This window comes from Polistes canadensis, unplaced genomic scaffold, assembly GCF_001313835.1.
Source record: "Polistes canadensis isolate GaletaPanama2010 unplaced genomic scaffold, ASM131383v1 scaffold_27, whole genome shotgun sequence".
NCBI lineage: Eukaryota > Metazoa > Arthropoda > Insecta > Hymenoptera > Vespidae > Polistes > Polistes canadensis.
In genome coordinates this window covers 648,876-666,572 of record NW_014569574.1, presented here as the reverse complement: position 1 = coordinate 666,572, position 17,697 = coordinate 648,876, and the positions used below count along the sequence as shown (strand labels likewise).

Here is a 17,697-nt window from a genome sequence, read left to right as displayed (position 1 = left end):
AAAGAACGGGCTTCCTTCGGTTCGTTGCTTCGTAAAAGAGTGAAGGAAGGAAAGGTAGGAATAAAGAGAATGAGAGAAAAAGAAAATCAGGAGGAGGAGAAGGAGGAGGAGGAGGAGGAGGAGGTGGAGGAAGAACGGTCGAGGAATTTATAAGAGGAAGAAAAAAGGCTGGTTCGATAGCGGGGTTATAGGAAAGTCGATAAAGGAGAGAAATAGAGAGAGAAGGAAAGATTGGATGATTTAGGGGCTTTCATTTCGTTTGAAAAAAGCCGAGAGAGCAAAAAAAAGATAGAGAGTGAATAAAGTGCAGTACAATATTTTCATGCAAAAAGGAGTATCATTCGACACGATTATTTTTTTCTCGCTCGAGCCCCATGATTCATCCCCTCGTTCGTCCACTGCACTGCAGAATGAAAGAGAGAGAGTTGGAGTGAGCGAGTGAATGAGTTCAAGAGAAAGAGAGAGAAAGAGCTCGCGTCGTTCACTCGGGGGAGAGAAAAAGAATCGTAGTCGTAATGTTGTACGTTAGTACCTTACGTATGTATATATGCAAAGATGTATGTGTAATACTCACGCAGGCATAGGACGAGGAACGCCAACGACTCGATGCACCGCATCCTTTTCGTACTTCCCTCGAGACTCGCTGCTGCCACCACCACCACCACTATTCCTTCTCAACGAGAGAGAAAGGAAAAGAGAGAGAGAGAGAGAGAGAGAGAGAGAGAGAGAGAAGAAAAACAACGATCCAAATATCTATTTCACGATATTTTCTTCTTTTATTTTAGTCCTTTTTTTCTCTTACTTTATTGGTTCGTTCTTTAACCGAGATTGACTCGTGAAGTCTCAAGTAACTGTCATTTTCTCTTCACGAAATGTCTCCGACGCGTATCGTTACTAACACTACTGTTAAACTTCTCTTTTGAAATAAAGTAGGAGAAGAGAGAGAGTCAGAATCGTCTTTGACGTAAAGAAACGAAATAAAACGAATCGAACGAGACGAAGCGACGCGCGGTACTGCGGCCGGTGACCCACGCCAACTTGACGCGACCCCTCGATACGCGACCCTCGATCTGCCTTCCCCCACTACCACCACCGATTCTGATATCACCGCTGCAACTTTCCTCTTTATACATCCCTAACTTCCCTCAGTCGCCGCTTGGCGTCGCTTCGCGTTGCTTCCAATTGATGCAACCTATACTCTCTCTCACTCTATCTCCCCCTCACCTTCCCTCTCACTTTTACACCGATAATCGATATATCTACTACTAGTTCTATAACGTCTCACTTTATACTGTTATCTTCAGTTGATTTGAAGTTATAAATACCGACGAGAGATACCTGCTATACCGAATATAAACATTGGCAGATCTTTTTCTTGGAATCGTACGAAGGTAATGTTTATGTGTATTATCAATTGTATATAAAGCAAATCGTCCTGTTTCAATTGAAATTTAGATTAAAGCAACGAAGATAGATGATCGAGCGAGACAGAAAATATCATGATGATTTACAATTCAAATTCGATATATTATTTTCATACATTTTAAGACATGTTCATCGTTGTTCTTTCCTTAAGGATTCGTATCATTACGTATAATATTTTATGTAACAACGGTCTAAACAGTCACATATGTACTTACAATCCTACATTAATCGTATATATTTATACATATATGTATATGTATACATATATACTTGGATTTTGTTTTTTTATACTTTACATATTAATCCTCAATTTCTGCTAGCTTACATTAAAAACGGATTTGCACGTCGCGAAAATCATCGAGGTTTATCGTACATACGTGTTTTGTAACAATACTTCTTTATCATCAGAAACAATTTTCTTACCAACCGATGAGATAAATTAACCAACCCATGATAATATCTTATAATTGGAAAATTTATCGTAAGTCAAAAAATTATCGACGTGAAATAAAATTAATCTCAAAAAAGAAGGAGCGAAAAATTAACAGTCGTAAGTAACGGTCGAGAGGATCTTTACGTCGAACGTTGATCTGAAAAAGAAAAGATAGTATTGATTTAACGTTAAAATTTACGAAAGAAAGGAAATAGAATAACCGAAGATATTGGACGTGTGGCTTATATCGAATACTTACGATAGTATTACGATAGTAATGATTGTCAAAAATAATAAATACGTTCTCCTCGATCCTCACCAATTACGTCCAAGAAACATACACATCTGAAAATTTGTGAACATCAATACAGAAGAGGAAGAAGAAGAAGAAGAAGAAGTTGTATTTGTCAATTTGTATACTATTTAACGATAGAACTTCGACTCGCTTAGAGAAGTACGATAAACCAATATTGAAATGTTCAAATCCTATCTCTCTTATTCTTTCTTTCTTTCTTCTTGTTCACTTAAATAGATAGTTCGTTCGGATAGCGTTTGACCTGCAAAATAATACATATTTACATAGATATTCGATGTATATCCTTATGTATAATTTCATATGTACACTTAAGATGGCGCTCTACCAATACGTTGCGTTCAAACATATTCCAAATGTGATATCCCTTTCGAAACAATTTTTGTTCGCTCTCATTCACTCTCGCACACACTCGCTAGCAAGTTGCAAATATTCGCGAAGAAAACGTGAAGGCTTATCAATCTCTTTTCCTTCGAGCACTTGTTCAACTCGTTATACGAACTAGTTATAGTTAATTAATTCCTTCTGAGTATTATCGAATCGTACTATTTATAATAATATATACATAATCTTGAAACATTTTCATTTTCGAATTGATAGAATCGTTGTCGATTTTTTGTATCGCCATGTAAGTAATTTCCAATTTTCAAATTAATCATGCACGTTGAGAGAATTCGTTGATCATTAATAATATTTATTTCTTGTTTATATTAGCAGGTGTCTGGATGAGGAGTCACGTGATAAGGAGTTGCGAAAGAAGGAAGAAGAATTAACTGGAGAGTTAGGTTAGTTTCTTATTCATTATTTTGGTTGCGAAAAGAATATAAATTTTCTATACCATCAAACCTCATATAAAATTTTGTTCCCCTAACACAGTACGATTTAATTTGATTCTGAGTTTCTTATATCTCGTTTTCCGACGTAATTACTACGTTTTACGGCGTACCGCGTATTATACGAGGTTCGATTGTACTCTGTTTCGATCAATCGAAAACGATACAATAGATCTAAATTTAATCTCACCTTCGCTTGGCATTTATATATTTACTCATATTCGTAATGACTAGCAGCACTTTGAGAACCGATTTAAAGTGAAAATTAATAAGACTTATGATTCGAAGCGAATACACGTACATATAAATACGTACGCATACGTATAACACACGTTCTCTCTGAGTATTCGCATTCGTAAACCTAATCGATGGCTATGTTATCCTAAGTATACGTACACGACATAGCCCTGAAATAATAAACTCGATTCTCGCGTAAGTTAGCAGCATAATCATTAATAATATAATAATCATAATAAAATAATAATAATAATAATAATAATAATAATAATAATAATAATAATAATAATAATAATAATAATATCCGATGAAGTTCGCGTACGATCGATATGTTTTCGATAGAATTGTTATGAACGTGACCAATCGTCAACAACGACGACGACGACGATGACGACGATGACAACATCGCATCATCGTCCAGAAAAATATTTATCGCATTTTTTGTTTCTATTTTAGGCCATCGTCGTTGCTCTCACGCATATTTTATTATTAGAATTAATTCCGAAAGTAAGACGTTCCCTATTGTCGATGATATGTACCCGGCCGTTGAAATTCTCGAAGGACGCCATGGTTTTTTCTTACTTCTTTATTTCTTGATTTATTTTCCTCTTAATGTTCATTTTCGGTCACCCCAGCCAGCAGTGTTGTAAAACCAGGAAGAAGCGCTCTCATCTCTTGTTTTGCTCCACGTATTGTCCAATCCACTTCCACCTCCGTCCTGAATAACAAAATGTACGCATTTTCGAAAATTCGTCTCAACTTGAATTAATTTTTTGGTTTAATTTTCTTTTAAAATAATTTACCACAACGTTCAATTGATGCGATGCAGGAGACAAGTACTCCATGTTGGTATAATAAGAAGAATAATTTTGATAGCATTGCTGTTGAGACGCTGTTGTTGTCCACGCTAACCTCTGATGATCTCCCGCAAATCCACCATTTTCCGTTACGGCAGGACTCCAAATACTGCTGCTACTTCCTCCACTACTATACACCGTACCACTCAACTGTAAAGATTCATTCATTTTTAATTACTAGTTAATATTTTTTTAAGAACAAGTTGAGCAGAATAACATTAAGGATATGAAATATAACTTACGCTCGGAGGCGTGGTATTTGCAGCCAAAAGTAAACTGGTGGCGGGCCCAGCAGGCTTATATTGAGGTGAGTCCCTTAAAAGGGCTGGCGAACTAGCTGCTGATCCTCCGGTACCTCCGCTTCTAAAAAAATCATTACTTCGATTAGTATAAAACAGATAATAATATTTCATTATTTCAATAAAGAATTCACATACACTACTGGCCGACACTTTAATTACTACATTTGCATGACAAATTTATTTAAAAACTATAAGTTCAATTTGATTAGTAATCTTTTATTTTTGCACGTGTTTTAAGAGAAATTCATCAGATGCTTCAAATCGTAAGTAATAAGCTTTCACAGCAACTAGTGCTGTTTATATCACATTATTAATTTATTTAATCGTATAGATAATTTCAAAAGTAAGACATTCCTCATTTTCTGTGATGTTTACTGACCACTGACATTCTCGAAATACATAAGACATTTTTACTTTCCCTTTTATGTACGAGTATTAGGTCTTCTACGAACTGAAGAGAGAGACAGAGAAAGTAATACTACAGCAAGTTATGTTTACCTCTATTATAATTAGATATAAATGATGTTATAAGAAATTACCTGTTTTATACAACGTATACCCAAACTTTTAGTCGGTAGTATAAATTGAATAAATTATCATCAAATAGGAATTGAATAGATAATCCGTATATTCAAAATAGAATGCTTATCATCGAGATAACATTATCTTTCAGGGTATAGATCGATAAGAGTAATACTTACAGGGGAGTCGTAGCTGGTACAGCCGCAGCTGGCGTGGGTGTGGTAGCGATCGAAGGACTCTTTCCAGGAGGTGGATTACTCGTAGGATTTCCCGAAGGTTTCTTCGATCTCGGTGCCTTATCTTGTTGCTGTTCTTGTTGTTTTTGTTGTTGTCTACATTTGGCGCGTCGATTTTTAAACCACACCTGCGTATTTGTCAATTACAAAATTATCGTCAAACATTATTAAACGTTGATTTTTTTTTAGCGAATAGCTAAATGTCATTGAATCAGAAGCTATTGGTTATCATTGAAATCGAGCGTTTCTAGTGGGAGAAGACTAACATCGATTGTATTCAATCTCTATAGAGATCTATCGTTAATTCAATAGTATTATAGTGGAATTATAGTTATATGTATATAGTTATTACTGGCTAGTAAACGTTTCTGAATAGAATAAGCCGATTTTCTATGAGCTATGCATCGCTACCCTTTAATTCCCGGTCAACGCTTTCGATCGAATAGAGTTGATCGTTGCTTGATCAGTTAGCTAGAGTCTCCTATGACTTTATATTGCAGAATGATCGCTCTGTCTGTCATTTTCTCATCTCTCTCTCTCTCTTTCTCTTTAGAAAACGCCATTTTTTTCTCGAGAAGAGGATACGAGTTCAGATTCGTTCGTAAGGTCGAAACGAAATCGATCCCAGAACGACGCGCACGTGCAAAAGTACCGGAAACGTCTTTGGCTTACCGAAAGATGGCGGTGTATTTCCTATTTATACCGGAATCTTATATTGTTTTGATTATCATCTAATGGTAGAAATGATTAAAAATAAATAATACTATTGATAGATCGAGATTTTTATTTTTCATTTTCTACGTTAAATGAAAATTGTTGTTGGAAAATAGATATAGGTAAGGTAATAAGAGAGAGAGAGAAAGAGAGAGAGAATATGTGAGTGAAGAAACGTGGAGAGAGAGAAAGAGAGAGAGAGAAAGAAGCCCCACGCGATCAATGTTAGAAGCTGAGAGGCGAGCTTGGGTTTCTACGGATTTTCTAGGGAACGACACGAGCTAGTAGAATTCTTCGAGTATATTCTTGTCGTTAGACCCATCGTCTCCTATCCTATACCAAATTCTCTAGTTTCACTTTGCTTTGGTATACCCTAAGAAAACACTTTTAACCTTTTCTTCGACGCTCTCATAAGTTGTTACACGCGACATCATAGTAGATAGACTCGTGCCACCGTAGAATAAAAGTTCGACTCGTATTCGAGAATGGTTGCAGTATTTTTATTATTTAAGAAATTTGCATTAATTGAACCTTTTCTCAGGTAGTCTGTTTGGACAATGGAATTTGTCCTGGTATTAATAATTATCCTTGATACAATTGACACTCCAAATTCAATATGCCGTGTTTGTTCCATATATCACGCATAATAAAAAAAAAAATAACGTGGGAAAACACTAAGAAATAAAATGTTAGTCATTTGGGAGTCGTTTGGAGAAAAAAAAGGGGAAATAAAAATCGATCGACATAGAAAAAAAAAAAGGAATACAAACGTAGAATCGTTATGATAATAAAGGAAGAAAGGGATAGTTGGTATGAATAACGTTATTTTATTCGTCGCAAGGCTCAAAGAAACGTCGATCGCTTTCGCAGACGCCAACGAACGTGCACAAGACTATACTTTGCGTTAGTGGTATTCATTTCAATTGCGGGAGAAGAGTCAACCAGGTGTGCTTTACGTCCCGCGATTGCGGATGCTACGTGTGTCCTTTCTCGCCCCAAGGAATATGAGGGTGGAATATGCATCGGCACGTACTTGGCCCGAAACGAAAATTTCAATAGTAAACGTCACGAAGTCGTTCGAAAAAAAATGTTTAAATGAAAAGAATTCTACCAAGTCTAGCCCCTCTTTTTTTTATTGTGCCCACTTTAAAGTGAACCAGAAGATGTCAAAATTTGACTGGGTTCGTTTAACTGAAAGGCACTTTAAATTATCTGATTTAAAAACATTTGTCCAACGCGTAACGATGAGTTGGTTAATTTTGATACTTAATATCATCCAGAAGTAAAGTAAACAAATTTAATGAATACACTTTTATCGATTTGTCATTGAAGAATTTGATCAATAAAAAAAAAATACATCCAATATGGCGAATGTCAGGATGAAAAAGTAATATATCTCGTATTAGAATGTGATTTGTTTGCAAGATTAACTTAGGAGTACTTTTTAGGATGACTGTAGTGGAATTTTTCGAGATTGAATTACGAGGTATGCCGGAAGGGAAAGAAGGGCTGCGTGTCTTTTCATAGTACGAGGATAGGTACGGGTCGATGTACTTGTAGGGTAAACGACTAATTCGGTTAAAGCGAACGAGCGAGTTAGGTCGCGCCGGGTAAGATAAATCGATGGCCGCGCGTCCATGGTGTCCGCGTGCCGGCGCAGCTCATCGTGCGTGGGTCCTCTGACCCCTTCAAGAGAAAAACAACAGACAACTCCATTCTTTTCTTCTATCTTCATCTCTATCTCTCTATTACATCTTTAGGATTCAATTTCTATCACTCTCTAATCGGCTTAACTTTTCTATCACCGTCCCTGATTTCAATAATTTCCAACATCAAATTTCAAACATCACCTGGTAAGTCCCATAATTAGACTCACTTGGACTCTAGACTCCGGCAAGTTGATCTTCATCGCTACTTCCTCGCGCATAAAAATATCAGGATACTTCGTCTTGGAGAATAGTCCTTCAAGAATATCGAGCTGTGCTCTCGTGAAAGTCGTTCGCTCTCTCCGTTGTTTCCTGGGATTACCTTCGACAGAAGATGCATTACGTCACTGGGAAAACTTTCTAAAATGTATAACGTATTGTTTATTTGCGAACGTGGACGTGTAATTTTGGTCCAATGATTAATATAATATAATTTTCGTTTGTCTCGATGATCACTTGGGACATTCCTTTGAAACATTCAAGAAAATTGCATTTTTCGTTCACGCGAAGATGAAACTTATTTAAATTAATAACAAATTACGAGCAAAATATTTCGATAAATATTTATCTCGACGATAATTATTCGATTAAAGAAAATATAATAATAAATAAATAAAAATTATCTGAAACGATAGGAACGTTCGTTCGGAAATATTTGATTGCCCTACTAACTAAAATAATGTGATTAATTAATCGAAATTAATAATATTTCAAATATATTCAATTTACCAATATGTAATGTCAGAATCTTCGATATTTTATATTTAAATAAGCAACGCTAATGAATATTTTTAATTAAAAGTTGTGACATTATTCAATGATCAATCCAATACATTATTACTGTGTTTCATTCGTTTAAATAGAATATATTTAAAAATTCTCTTGTGTATTTATCGACCAACCCAATGAATCTTTCACGGGACTTGGACCGCTATCAATTGGTACAAATACACAGATGTCGGCAAGCCGCAAGATGATTAACACCAATAGAAATAGAAATAGGAATTAACAAAGAATGTTGTGGGCACTCACAGTAGTATGACTCACCGGCGGGTGTACAAGCCGGATAGCCGATGGTCGAATGAAGGGCCTCGATCGGTGGCATACCCAGGGCACTAACGTAAGGGTTGGTTTTGAGGGCACCGTAAGGCCCAGCCGCGGAAGTACCAAATGCACCAGGGCCAAATAATTCGGAGGCCGAGGTGGTGGAGGCTGCGAGGCCTCCGAGATCGGCGCTGCCGGCACCTCCACTGCAACCGGAAGTCCCGCCGAGGCTATTCGGCCACATCACCACCCCCTCGGCCCCCAGCACGACTCCCCCTCTCCTCCTCCTCCTCCTCCTCCTCCTCCTCTTCTTCTTCTTCTTCTACTCTCGATGTTTCTGAAAATTCAAATTTAAAAGCGTCAGCCGGTAAAGAATATGAAAAAGGAAAAAGAAAACAAAGATCTTAAGCCTGCCCACAGAAAGACAAGAATCCTTTTCTCTTTTGTATGTGTGTGTGTGAGTGTATTATCTATCTATTTCTCTCTCTCTCTCTCTCTCTATCTCTCTCTCTCTCTCTCTCTCTCTCTCTCTCGATGCAACCTAATTCCTGTGACGCGAAAACGCCGAAAAGCAAGAATACTAGCAGCCTCGAGAGAGCACGACCAGCGTTTCTTAAGCCGCTCGTTTTATCCTCTCCGATTACGTACCTTCGAGAAGGACGTTTATCGGTCCCATCATCCTTCACTCTTTCTCTCTCTCTCTCTCTTTTACTTTGTCTTGAAGATGTAAGAAAAAGAGAGATACTTTATATACTTCCCTTTTGGAGGAACACCTTGGGAAGCATTTGCGAGAAAGATATCGTGTCTCCTCACGTCACGCATATGTTTTGGATTAAGAGGCTCTAATCGCATGATAATTAACATCTGCCGCATATGCGAAAAACAATCATATGACGTCCGTCCGCGGAATAGTAATTCCGCCTGCCTGCCTGGTGCTATTTTTTTATCTTCTTTTCTTTTTTTTCCTTTTTTGGTTCCTTTCGAAGCAACGAAATCTTAGAGGCTCATTTTTTAATAAAGTATTGTTCGGCTGTAACTCTGAGCACCGGTTATATTGAAGTTACATTCGAATGAAAAGGAGTTCTGGGCTTCTCCCGCGAAAAGGGTCTCTTCAAAGCGATCACCCAGAACTCGTTCGAGCTTTCTCTCCCTTTGCACAAATACGGATGAAACGGTTGCGCCGCCTCACGAGTGCCACTCCACTTTTCATACTGTTTTATCCCGCTGTGCGAACGATTGGACCACTCCCTTTCCTCTTACTCTCTCTCTCTCTCTTTCTCTCTCTCTCATTTCTATTTCTATTTCTAATGACGATTTTATATTACATACCACTAGACATGTTGATTTACGTTCTTACCATTCACGTGGAATTTCTTGTTCGTAGAAAAATATAATGGGAAATCATTTCATACGTTGAAAAAGAAATTTGTTGTTCGATTAAAGTACCCTTTTCAAAACGAAGATAATGCAACAAGATAGAAGAGGAAGAATATAAAGTAGAACTCGTCAATACCGTCAACGTAAATTTCCATGAAGCAACGAAAAAGAATAAAGAAGCCATAGAGAGATAGATAGGAGTCCTAGCGGTAATTCTAGTTAGAATTCTGTCGCGAGCACGCGATCTGATGAAAAAACTCAAAGGAGGAGGAGGAGGAAGAGGAGGGGAGCAAAAGGTCGGAAAGGGGTGGTTCCGCGGCTGACCACATCCTTTCTCTTTTTATCCGAGTTCACTCGAGAACACGCAGAACAATGCACTTGTTACAGAACGACAAGTGTAGAGAAAATGCCCAAGTCACCACTCGATTGGTTCAGGAGTGTACTCGAGATAGTCTACTACCCCTTCGAGGGTAAAAAGAAAGAGAAAGAACTTTTTCCACCCTCGAGCACCTTCGCCAACCATGCCTTGCTTGTCCCTCGTCCCTCGTCCCTTCTCATTCTTCCTCTCAACGAAACCATCTAGTACTACTCATTGCAAAAACTCACCCTCGTTTCGTCCTTCAAGAGTCCGGTCCTACTGCAAACACTTTGCGTTACCAATCGACGGACCATACACCGGCCCGTACTCTCTAATGATCGTTAAATCCCTGTTATTACATGTCCCACGAGAGATAAAACAAAGATTGTTAAACTCTTCCCTAGTATCAAAATTTCATTTATTCGATCTTACATTTAAGAGATGTGTTTTTCTGTACTATACGGTTCTTCGTAAAATCATCAAATAAATTATTTTTTAATTAACTAATTGTGTACACGAATATTTAGGAATCGTTAGATCCATTACGCGTCAATATTTCTTATTTCTGTATATTATATTATAATAGTCTTAAAGATTTGATAAAAATAAATTGGAAAAACTTCATTAAATTGTATGCCTAATTACCAAAGAATCGTAACGGCTGTAATCTTAACCATCGTTCGAACGTTACTTACAATAAGTAAGTCGTTTTGTAAATACACTTGGTCTCTTTTTATAGATCACTTCTTCGAATTATCGACAATAATATATATGTGTGTGTGTATATATGTATATGCTTGCAAATATAAAAATTTATCAATAAAATAATCATATGTATAGTAAAAGATCATCAAAATGTTTATATAAAATTGTTCTTAAACCGTTTAATTATTTCTTGGTAAGACCAAGATTTCTCATGAATTAACTGAATTATACAGTTTAACGGCAACATAATATATACTACCCCCATACCTATATATAAAATAATATAATATATAGATATAGGTATATTATATATTGTAGGAGAAGAGAGAAGAAAAGCGAAGTTGGTCGGAGCTATCGTAGGAAGTTAAGTTCTGGCTGGCATTGTTTCGAGAAGTGTTTGCACACAAGCGCATTGTTCCTCGAGTGTCCTCTCTGGTATTCGTCGTCTAAGCGCACAATGGACGTTCGCATAGACCTCGATGGTTTTGGCGAACGAACGTTCGTCGTTTGGTCGTCGTCGTCGTCGTCGTCGTCGTCGTAGTCGTAGTCGTAGTCGTAGTCGTAGTCGTCGTTTGGTGCACTGCTTCGAGAGAGCAGTAAAGCACTGGCCCGTCTATAGAACTTTCTATATGCATATACAACACATATGAGAATACATAACAAAGTCTAGGTAGAATAGTAGCTTTACGATCTATATCACCGAGAAAAGGCATAAGGTGGTACTCGTGAAACGAACGAAGCATTAAGCGACGAACGAAATTCGTTTACACGTCGATGGATCTCGTCGATATGAATTCTTCGAGGATACTCGAGGAAAAAAAAAAAAAGAAAGAAAAAAGAAAATACATCCCTCGAAATATCTGCCAATAGAAAAATTTCCTTTTCTTCTTCTTCCTTCCGTTACTTTCCTTCCTTCTCTCTCTTTTTTTTTCTTTTTTTTTCTTTTCTTTTATTCTTCCGAGGAATCACGGAAATTATTCGAAACTTTCGATAAAAAAATTATTTAATCAAACAAAAGAAAGTCGTTTGCCATCTTGCAGTCACGATGCAATTGCATATCTAATGCGTACGATATAATCTTCTTATCGGATTATACCAGGGAAAAGAAAGAAAGAAAAAGTTGGTAGATTAATATCGCGGGCTATAACAAAGATCCAATTTGCTTAATACCGAGGGCAAGAGGTTCGCGAGATACTTAGGAGGCGCATCAAAGCGATAACGATTCGAGTCTGCTCGATATCGAGGCTGAAAGTTTACGAGTCCTGATGCCTAGATTAACACTCTCCTTCTCTCTCTATCTCTCTCCCTCTCTCTCTCTCTCTCTCTCTCTCTCTCTCTCTCTCTCTCTCTCTATGTATATCTATATACATGTTGCAAATGTTAGGACGAAATTCACTTTCTTGCGATACACGCTTCGCTAGTCTCGTCATTAAAAAGTAATTAACATTAAATATATAATTAACTTCTTAAAATGAGCATTTTGCTAAATTAAATTCATTTTCTGTTTCTTTGCTTGTTCGATATTTTGAAATAGCTACAAATTGATATCTTTTTTTATTTAGTATATTTAAAAATATGTAAATGCAATATCCATTCTACTTCTATAGCTATTTCTTTCTTTCTTTCTTCCCTTTCAATTTTTTTGTTCAAACCTTTTTGATTTTCTTTTTGGTGAAAACGAAACTCCAAGAAGGACTGTGCCCGTTAGCACGCTAACATACTATACTCGCGGCGGTGCGCGCGAAGAATACCTGCTTAAGGGATGGTAGCCATGCGTACCGAGTCGTGTACGGGTAGCAAACGATTCCTCGAAGAGTCGCATTCAATGCAATTTAGCCCCGGGGACGCGTCGTTGTTGCGCGTTCATTGAGCGTAAAACTTAATTCCCGTGGAAATTCTGTGAGGTACACCTTCTATATATACATATTATACATATATAGGTATATACATATATACCTTCTTTTTCTTCTCCTTTGCTAGTTAGTTTTTATTCCACTATGAAGAAAAGATTCCAATAGCATCCCTTTCCCTCTCCTCCCTCCACCCTCTCCCTCACTCTCTTTTACTCTTTTTCTTTCTTTCCTTCTTATTTTCTTTTTTCTTTTTACCTATATTTTTCTTTCTCTTTTTTCACCTCGAAAGAGATGAGCCTTCTTGTTCACCCTCTTTTCCTTCCGCCATTTTCTTTCTTCTTTTCCTTTTCTTCTTCCTTCTTTCTTTTCATTTCTCGGTAGCCATCGGCGCCGTTGCCGCTGCACCACATTACATTCCAAACCAATTTCAAGTAGAAGAAAAAGAAGAATGCTATCTCCTTTTTAAATTTGAACACACCATCACCATTACCACAAGCATCACTACCATAAGCACTATGTTGGTGGTCACGTCGATCCATTCCACTCACTCGCTTCGAGATCCATCACGATCTTTCGAAAGATATGAAACCAAGCCGACGAAATGCAACCCTCGAAAGGCCACTTCCGGATGCTTAAATTCTTTATATTTGAAGGATCCTTGTTCTCATTGTTACGTGGATACTTCAAATCTGACTTTCTGCTTGAACGTTTGCTTATGTTATTTCTGTGTTACGTCATAGGTTGCATCACGATTAATATTTCGTTAGGATGTTATCAATGATAGTAGGTCTACTAATTTCCATTGGTTAGCTTGGAAATCCGTCAAAATCGGGCTATCGAGTAACGCTTAATCTTCGTCCTTGGTCGATTCAGCACGAAGTCCAACACTCGTCGTTGGAAGCCTTGGAAATTCTTCTCTCCTCGACGTTCGGCTTCCATGGCCGTTCGATTCCGATGTGATCGAACTATGCCGTTTCTCTACTTTCCACGAACCTGAATTCTTCATAGTCTTATTGACTTTTCTCTCGTTATATACTAATAGCATTAAGTAAATAATCAATTCATTTCTTTATTTTTTTCTTCTTTTTTTCCTCCCCCACTTTATTTCCTTACATTTAGATTTGTCTTCCTCTTTGATTTATTCGGGATTTTCAATTTCAACATTTTCTTTCATTCTTTATCATTACAAACAATGATATATTTAGTATTCCTGATTTCTTCTTTCTTCGAACTGCCCAATGATTCTCATCTCGAACATGATTTAATCTCCAAGACTCCACGATTTTGTCTAATTTCGTCTATTCTACCCAAATCAGGAATTTTCTTCTTTCGTTCCTTTTGTCCAATCCCATTCAATTAAAAACACAACTTTTTCTGCAAGTTATCGGGCTCTTTGTCATTCTTTTTAGCCATGATTGAATATTTCGATAAGACAATTTTCACAATAGGCACATCTTGCACATTAGAAAGAATGATTGGGATAGTAAAGGTTTCTGAAGGAAATTCAGACGTCGGATACGAAATCCCAGCGCCGACTACTAGGATCCGAGACGTACTCTGTGCTTTCGGAGAGGACATTCCACCGCGTATAGACGAACGATAAGGTCCTCCTCGTGGAAGGCGGACCTAAACCTGGAGGGAGAGTCGAGCCAAGAAGATTACCGTAAGCAGATTATTTCCGTGGAAATCCTGCTGGCCAACTACTATCTCGGCACGTTGCTTACTATGTCATCGTTTCTCCTGACTTTCCTCGACTCCGTAGACAACTGTTTGATAAAAATCATTGAGCAATAAGGAAATCGTTGATCAAATAATATGTTCCTGTTGCACGAAGAAATCCGTCCCAACTATTCGATCGATCATTTTAATCACGAAGCCTATAGCTTACTGATTTTAATTTTCTATCAACGATTTTCAACGAACGAAATTTATGCGAATACAACGACAACAACAACAAAAAGAAAAGAGAAAAACGCGAACTATGTTTTATTCTTTCTTTTTTTTTTTTTTTGCTTACTTGTTGATTATTTCCTGGTAAACGTACACCATTTCTATTTTCTCTCGCAAAATTTTCGACCAATCGTCCAGGTATTGCGTGCGAATTTGTATGTATATGTGTATCTCTATAGGTATATACATAGGTATGGTATATATAAATAGATGTATATATATATTATATACCTATATTCTCCGTTTCAGTTGGATGAAAGCTTTACGGCTCGCCGATTAAACGTCGGAGTTTTCGATGTGGGTATTCGTTCGCCGCAGTACCCGATTTCAATTGATTCGGATGGCTGGATCTCTCCCTCTTCTTTCATCACCCCTCTCTCACCCCCTTTATCTTTCTTTCTATTTAGTTCTACATTTTCTTTTCCACGTTTACATTACGAAATGTAATCGCGGAGAAGGAAAATTGACAAATAATAATTATCGAGAAATAAACACGGAAAAAGAAATCAAACGACGAAATAATAATCAAAACAAAAAAGAAAAAAAAAAGACGAAAGAAAAAGAGAATAAGCGGTCGTTATTTTAATTTTTCGTTTACAATTTTGTTTACCAACGCCCGAGTCATCGTAAACTTTTCTATGCAATTAGTATATCGCTGAAATACTTAAAAAACAAACTACGAATTGGAGAATTGTTTAAAACCTATTAACCGATAAGGTAACGGTGTAATAGCTCTTTGGGACCATTTCAGTTCTTTACTATGCAATGAACGCGAGAAAACAAAATAAAAAATAACCTCGCTTACCTTATCGACAATAATTAAAGCAGTAATACTAGCTATTTATTTCTCGCTAGAAACAACGTAACAAACGATATTCTATAACCGTTATTCCGTTTATCTTTTTTAAATTCCATGCGACACGTGGAAAATACTTTTACGAAATAAAGATCCGCTATTCAAGGTTAACGAAAACGGACAAGATAAAATAATCGCAAGTCTACGAAAACTTACCGAAAATAATCAAGTAATATAATGCAAATAAACACTGTGATATCGTGGGGATAGAAAAGAGCACGACCAAATGGTTACAGAGAGATTTAAGAAGAAGCACATACCGATGTCAATATACAATTTTTTCCTAACACAGTCAGTGCACGGAAGCCAGGGTCGATGTTACGAAACGCGTTTGGATCGATAGACCGCACGAACAGAGAAAATTCCTTTCTCTCACATCACTTGTTTGGTGTTATCATCGAATCACGAAAAACTATTGCAAAGTAATCGTGGCTCGTCGGTTGAGGAAAAATAGCAAACGAATAAAAAAAAAAGGTAAGACCTTTTTTATGGACCTGGCTCAATCATCTTGATCGTTCTGTCGTGATAACTTCTGTCCCATTTACACTTTGATTAGATCAGGGAAAAGAGAGAGAAAGAGAAGGAGAGAAAGAGAGAGACAGACAAACAGCTAGAAAGAGGGAGAGGGAAAGAGATAGTGATAGAGAGAACGAAAGAGAGAGAGAGAGAGAGAGAGAGAGAGAGAGAGAGAAAGGAGAATCTGTCTCTACTCACCCAGAGTTTGCCGTAATCGGCAGTAGAAGAACTGATGAACGTCAAAAATCCTCTTCTTCTTCTTCTTCTTCTTCTTTTTCTTGCTAATCCAGTGAAGAAAGAATCCGCAAAGTGTATTGTCGAAAAGATAGGAGTCCGATGACGATGGGTTTGGGTTAAATCAGTTAACGTAACACACCGTGTCGTCGTATTGGTCGTGTTCGTGCTGTCGATCGGTGAACGAAAAGGGGCAAGTTAGGTGTTTTCGATCGACAACTCACAGTACACACGCTTGCCTTTACTCTGGCCGGTCACCACGACGTTTCGCACCAGCCGAAACGCGACCGACGGAGGAGAGTAGAACGCACGAGAACGACAGAGAGCGAGAGAGAGAGAGAAAGAGAGAGAGAGAGAGTGAGAAAGTTTAAGGGAGAAAGAGAGGGCGCGATTCGTTGGGGGCGGGGGCAGTACGGGGAGCGTGCGTGCGGCCAGGACGGTCGAAGCGAGTCGGAGCGACCGAGTGCTTGGATATATACACCGATAATGACTATTCTATTCCCTAATCCTGGTCCGTGCGATTGGCTGCTCTTCTCTATCTACTTCTCTCTTTCTCTTTCTCTTTCCCTTTCTTTATCTCTCTCTTTTTCTCTCTCTCCCCCTCTCTCTCTCTCTCTCTCTCTCTCCCAGATGTAGGTATACAGCAATGACGAGTCGTCTCTGGAACGAGCCACGTTAGACGAAGCTAGCTACAGATGGACAAGAATAGAGGTAGAAACAGAGTTGGGATATATGTATATATATACATATATATATGTATAGAGAGAAAGGGGGAGGAAAGAAAGAGAAAGAGAGATCACCAAAAGCAGCTATTATAGGTACACGCTTTCCGTGATATGCGCGTAAACGTGTGTGTATGCGAGCGAGGATGTATGTGTATATGATAGAAGGAACGAGAGAGAGAGAGAGAGAGTGAGAAAGAGAGAGAGAGAGGAGAAGAGAACCCGGCTAAACTTTTCACGAGAACTTTAGTTGTTACGGATCGCTCTCTTGGTCGAGGGGTTATGGGCGCGAACGTACGAACGAGTGAGAGATAGAGAGAGAAAGAAGCTGTGCGAAGGAGAACGAGAAGAGAGGAGAAAAGAGGGGTGTATGCGCGCGTCCTCTAAAACCTTGGTGGGGACCAGCCTCGAGTGCTGGTGGGGCTATACTGAGAAGTCGAGTGGAAGGGATTCTCTATGCTAGCTGTCGGTTGGCGTTTCTACCTGGTGGGGGAAATGAAGTCT

General features: G+C 38.1%; 2 protein-coding genes and 1 long non-coding RNA gene across 4 annotated transcripts in view; all 3 read right to left on the bottom strand.

Annotated features, from left to right (window-relative positions):
* The window catches only part of LOC106783944 (tyrosine-protein kinase-like otk), a 40,372-nt gene extending 39,684 nt beyond the window's left edge, over window positions 1–688 (bottom strand). The window contains exon 1 of the mRNA XM_014742966.1: window positions 575–688. Coding sequence (XP_014598452.1) covers window positions 575–617 — 43 coding nt within the window. The 5' untranslated portion in view covers window positions 618–688. The remainder of the gene's footprint in view (window positions 1–574) is intronic.
* Window positions 689–3,163: 2,475 nt separating this feature from the next.
* LOC106783938 (homeobox protein OTX2-B-like) lies at window positions 3,164–8,866 on the bottom strand. Of its 2 annotated transcripts, none has more exons than XM_014742958.1 (6): window positions 8,611–8,866; window positions 7,749–7,900; window positions 5,102–5,286; window positions 4,341–4,461; window positions 4,045–4,248; window positions 3,164–3,959 (listed from the first exon to the last, which is right to left on the bottom strand). In XM_014742958.1, the coding sequence occupies exons 1-6, from the start codon at window positions 8,864–8,866 to the stop codon at window positions 3,858–3,860; spliced, it is 1,020 nt and encodes a 339-aa protein (XP_014598444.1). In that variant the 3' UTR covers window positions 3,164–3,857. The 2 variants fall into 2 exon arrangements, with proteins under 2 accessions (XP_014598444.1, XP_014598445.1); XM_014742959.1 differs by having other exon boundaries at window positions 3,858–3,959; window positions 8,626–8,866.
* A 57-nt stretch (window positions 8,867–8,923) lies between these two features.
* LOC106783937 lies at window positions 8,924–17,382 on the bottom strand. The gene is made up of 3 exons (XR_001381368.1): window positions 17,272–17,382; window positions 16,436–17,160; window positions 8,924–8,959 (listed from the first exon to the last, which is right to left on the bottom strand). It is a non-coding gene; the product is annotated as an uncharacterized LOC106783937 (long non-coding RNA).
* Window positions 17,383–17,697: the final 315 nt, after the last annotated feature.

Excerpts from the sequence above, each read along its gene's own strand:
- LOC106783938 (XM_014742958.1), bottom strand. The coding sequence starts at position 8,866 with ATGTGGCCGAATAGCCTCGGCGGGACTTCCGGTTGCAGTGGAGGTGCC. Across the intron at positions 4,462-5,101 it reads GTACCAGCTACGACTCCCCT|AAGCGGAGGTACCGGAGGAT; the intron begins GTAAGTATTACT and ends TGATTTTTTTAG. Across the intron at positions 3,960-4,044 it reads CGCATCAATTGAACGTTGTG|GACGGAGGTGGAAGTGGATT; the intron begins GTAAATTATTTT and ends TTTGTTATTCAG.